This window comes from Mesitornis unicolor, unplaced genomic scaffold (assembly GCF_000695765.1).
Source record: "Mesitornis unicolor isolate BGI_N332 unplaced genomic scaffold, ASM69576v1 scaffold39377, whole genome shotgun sequence".
NCBI classification, from domain to species: Eukaryota; Metazoa; Chordata; class Aves; order Mesitornithiformes; family Mesitornithidae; genus Mesitornis; species Mesitornis unicolor.
In genome coordinates, this window is record NW_010195110.1 from 59,900 (window position 1) to 63,242 (window position 3,343).

General features: G+C 38.4%; 1 protein-coding gene across 1 annotated transcript in view; it reads right to left on the reverse strand.

Moving 5' to 3' along the window:
• CDADC1 (cytidine and dCMP deaminase domain containing 1) overlaps positions 1 to 2,988 on the reverse strand; it is a 7,767-nt gene extending 4,779 nt beyond the window's left edge. Inside the window, exons 1-2 of the mRNA XM_010188011.1 lie at positions 2,815 to 2,988; positions 1,337 to 1,915 (exon numbers count right to left, since the gene is read on the reverse strand). Of these exons, the coding sequence (XP_010186313.1) occupies positions 1,337 to 1,915; positions 2,815 to 2,959 (724 nt within the window). The 5' untranslated portion in view covers positions 2,960 to 2,988. The remainder of the gene's footprint in view (positions 1 to 1,336; positions 1,916 to 2,814) is intronic.
• Positions 2,989 to 3,343: the final 355 nt, after the last annotated feature.

Consider the following 3,343-nt stretch of genomic DNA (forward strand, 5'->3'; position numbering starts at 1 on the left):
TTTATGAGGGTTGATAACTTTATTTTCTACGTATTTATTAGTCACTGAGGTATATTATCAGCATAGAAAACATCTTATCTCACTCCTCTTATATCCACCTGTATGATAAAGTAAAGCATCTAAATGTGTGTGTGTGATGTTATTTATTTTAATTTCATAGAGAATCAGAATTTCATTACGGAACTAAAGTAGAATAAGAGTTTGCTCAAAAAATAGATGCGTGTAGGCTGAACAGCACAGATAAAACTGAATTTTGCTGCCCCAAGAATGAGTACTCCAGCTTGGTCATTCTATCTTGCTCCATACAACAGTAGTTGTACAAAAAACTCAACTACAAAAAACTGGTTCCACGCTAACTTCTGAATTACTTCTAAAAACCCTATTTCATCTATGACTTTTGGTGACCAAATCTGTGGAGGGTACTCACCCCCCAGTAAAAAGAAAAGGTTCTAAAATATGAAGATTCACCTTTACAAATAACAAAGTTTGAATATGTCAAAAGGCACATTCAGCAGCTGCCTTGATAGATAGGTTTTGTGTATACATGTTGAGGGATTGGTTTTGTTTTAAGCTTTAAATATGTGCTGTGTATTTGTTTCCACTGATTAACAAAAAAAAGCAACAATTCTATTTAGATTAAAAAAACATCACTAAGGAGTACCACCAAGTTTTAAGTCTTCACATTTTGTAATCTCTGGAAGAACATACCAGTTTACTGCATTTCTACTCAGACAGAATAATGTAGCTAACAGAATTCATCTTTATCAAAAGATAGTCAATAACTACCCTTCCACCTTGAAATCCTGTACATCAAAACTCTAGCATCTTTGCAAAGAAACCCCATCAGAAATCTGATCAATTCCATTAGTAAGATTGGAACTAGGAAACGTAATATAACTGTACTTAATGCTCTACTGAAAGGATATTGTTTCACAGCTCTTTTCTGAAGAAGAGTACATAATATGCTTACAATATTGGCATTTATTTGATGACAGAAAGGTCTTGTGAAACCTCTGTAAAAAAAGTCTCAGAGCTGCTTGAAGAATAAGAATGTAACTGTATTCTGTTTTCAGATAGCTGTTGGACATGTTGGCAGGGCAGGCTTTGCCAGCACTGCATGTGAAATACTTGCCTTGATTTTCTCTTGGATCTCAGTGCTTTCACGCATGATACTATGTACCCCTGTGGAGTTTTTACTATCACTGCTGCTCCTGTTACAAAGAGGTAGGAATGGAATTCAGCACCTTGCTCAAGGAAGTATTTTGAAGTAAGACTGAAATCAGGAACTCACTCTATTCATGAGACCCACTCTTCCTCTACTGCTGTAACAACTCACCTGTCCGGTACGCAAGCAGTCTGGCTTGTATCATACAGTGCCTTGCAATTTCTTGGGGCAAACCCTGATGGTCCATTTCATTTGTTCGCTGTGACTCACTGTTGTAAAATCCAAAGCATTCAAAGACCGGGACACTGGCAGCCACTGTTGCCAAGACCAAGACAAGATCTTTCATATTTTGCCTAAGGTTGCTGAAGTATGGATTTTCACAGAGGTTCTCCAGTCCAATTGTCATCAATATTTGCTTGTGCATTTCCTCATTTGAAATTAGGAATAAACTTTCATATTCTTTTATTCTCTCTTGTCTACATGCAATATAAAAGTCAGTACTAGAGTCAGGCTGAGATTTCACTATTTTTTGAATAAAATCAAACTTCATGGAAGTTTCCTCAACAAACTGCACCATATCACACACCAAGGGCTGAAGCAACACACACACACGAGCACGACTGTTTGACTTCAGTCTTTCTACTGCTTTGGCATCTAGCTTTGCGTCATCAGTAGTCATGGGATTGGAGGCCTCGTTCTGCAAGCTGATTTCAGGATCTGCAGGCCAGTAAGAAATCCTGTTCACCCCAGCTGGAAGAGAAGATAATGCAATAAAAGGAACCATGCAAGCACAGTGGAACATAAAGCTCACTTTCAACTATTGCCTAACCCTGTTTTTACTCCTTAAGTCCCTGAGTGCTGCTTAAGGGACATCGGGACAACAAAAATGCTAGCATATACAAGTATCAAGAGCTTATCAGACTCGATATCAGACTAGGGATAAAAATTGGAATTTCCTAAGTTCTAAGATCTCTGTGGCAGCCTAATTTTGCATCTTACCTTCAACAGATACATTAACACCACACAAAAAATTTATTATTAATAGAAGGTGCTGCTGAGATTAAAAACCAATTCTTTACAGAAGGGCTGTACCAGCAGATCCCATTTCAGGAAGTGGGTAATCTTGACTTGTCTTCATCTCACTTGGGAAAAGGAAATCCTGAAGCACTCCCTGTGATTTCTGCATGGAAAACACCCTTCCTCTGGTCTCATTGACAAGCAATGGGAGGGCAAGAAAAAATGTAAAAATGGGACAGCTATAGCCAGCATCTGGAAAGGCTCATGAATTTAATTTGTCTTAAGCTTGATCATCCTAGGAGCCAGATGTAGTCATCAGGCTTAGAGCTGCTCTGGCAGAGTGCAGCAGGTATGTCAGAGTCTCAGCAGTGTATCCCATCCAAGAGATAAGCACCACCAATAATAATATTTGCACTGAGAGAGACTTGGTAGCAAACCCTAGTTTCTTAATCATCAGCTCCAGGAAATGTACATTCAAAATTGTTTTCAGCCTTGTGGAAAGTATCAGTGCAGGCTACACAAGTTAGAGATTGGTATTCACAACTGGGACAGCCCAAAGAGAAAACAGGCTTTCTGATACCAACAATCACAAGCATGACATTTACGCCTACTCTACTACAGTCATTGCTTACCGTTTACAATCATTTTTAAACATGTTGAACATGGTTTTCTGGAAAAATAAAGATCACAGTTTTTAAGTCTTGATCCATGTTTAATGAGCGCAATCTGGCCAGCATGCAAGTCTGTACTGGAACAATGGAGACCAATAATCTTCATGTTTTTCACCACAACTAGACCACTCTTCTTCACCTACAGAAAAATGCATTACTATTATTATTAGTTTACTTTTTTTCAACATCAAGTCCATAGAGATGTTACAGGTCTTCCTTGGGTAACAGTAATCAGCCAGGATCAGAGCATATAGCTCTTCAGTACAAATTGTGATATGAGTCATTAAACAGTCTCTGGTACACTTCCCCTAAGCAGTATTTTTTGGTGGTTTCTGTATGTTCCTTTTAAAATCAGAGAGCTGTGCCCTTGTCAAAATTCAAATAGAGACTTGTCGCAAATTCCTGATTTTTCTGGTCACTGCTTTGCCCCTACCAAAATCCAGAAGCAGCACAGAAAATTCTGTCAATTATAGCTGAAAACACCTCTGAA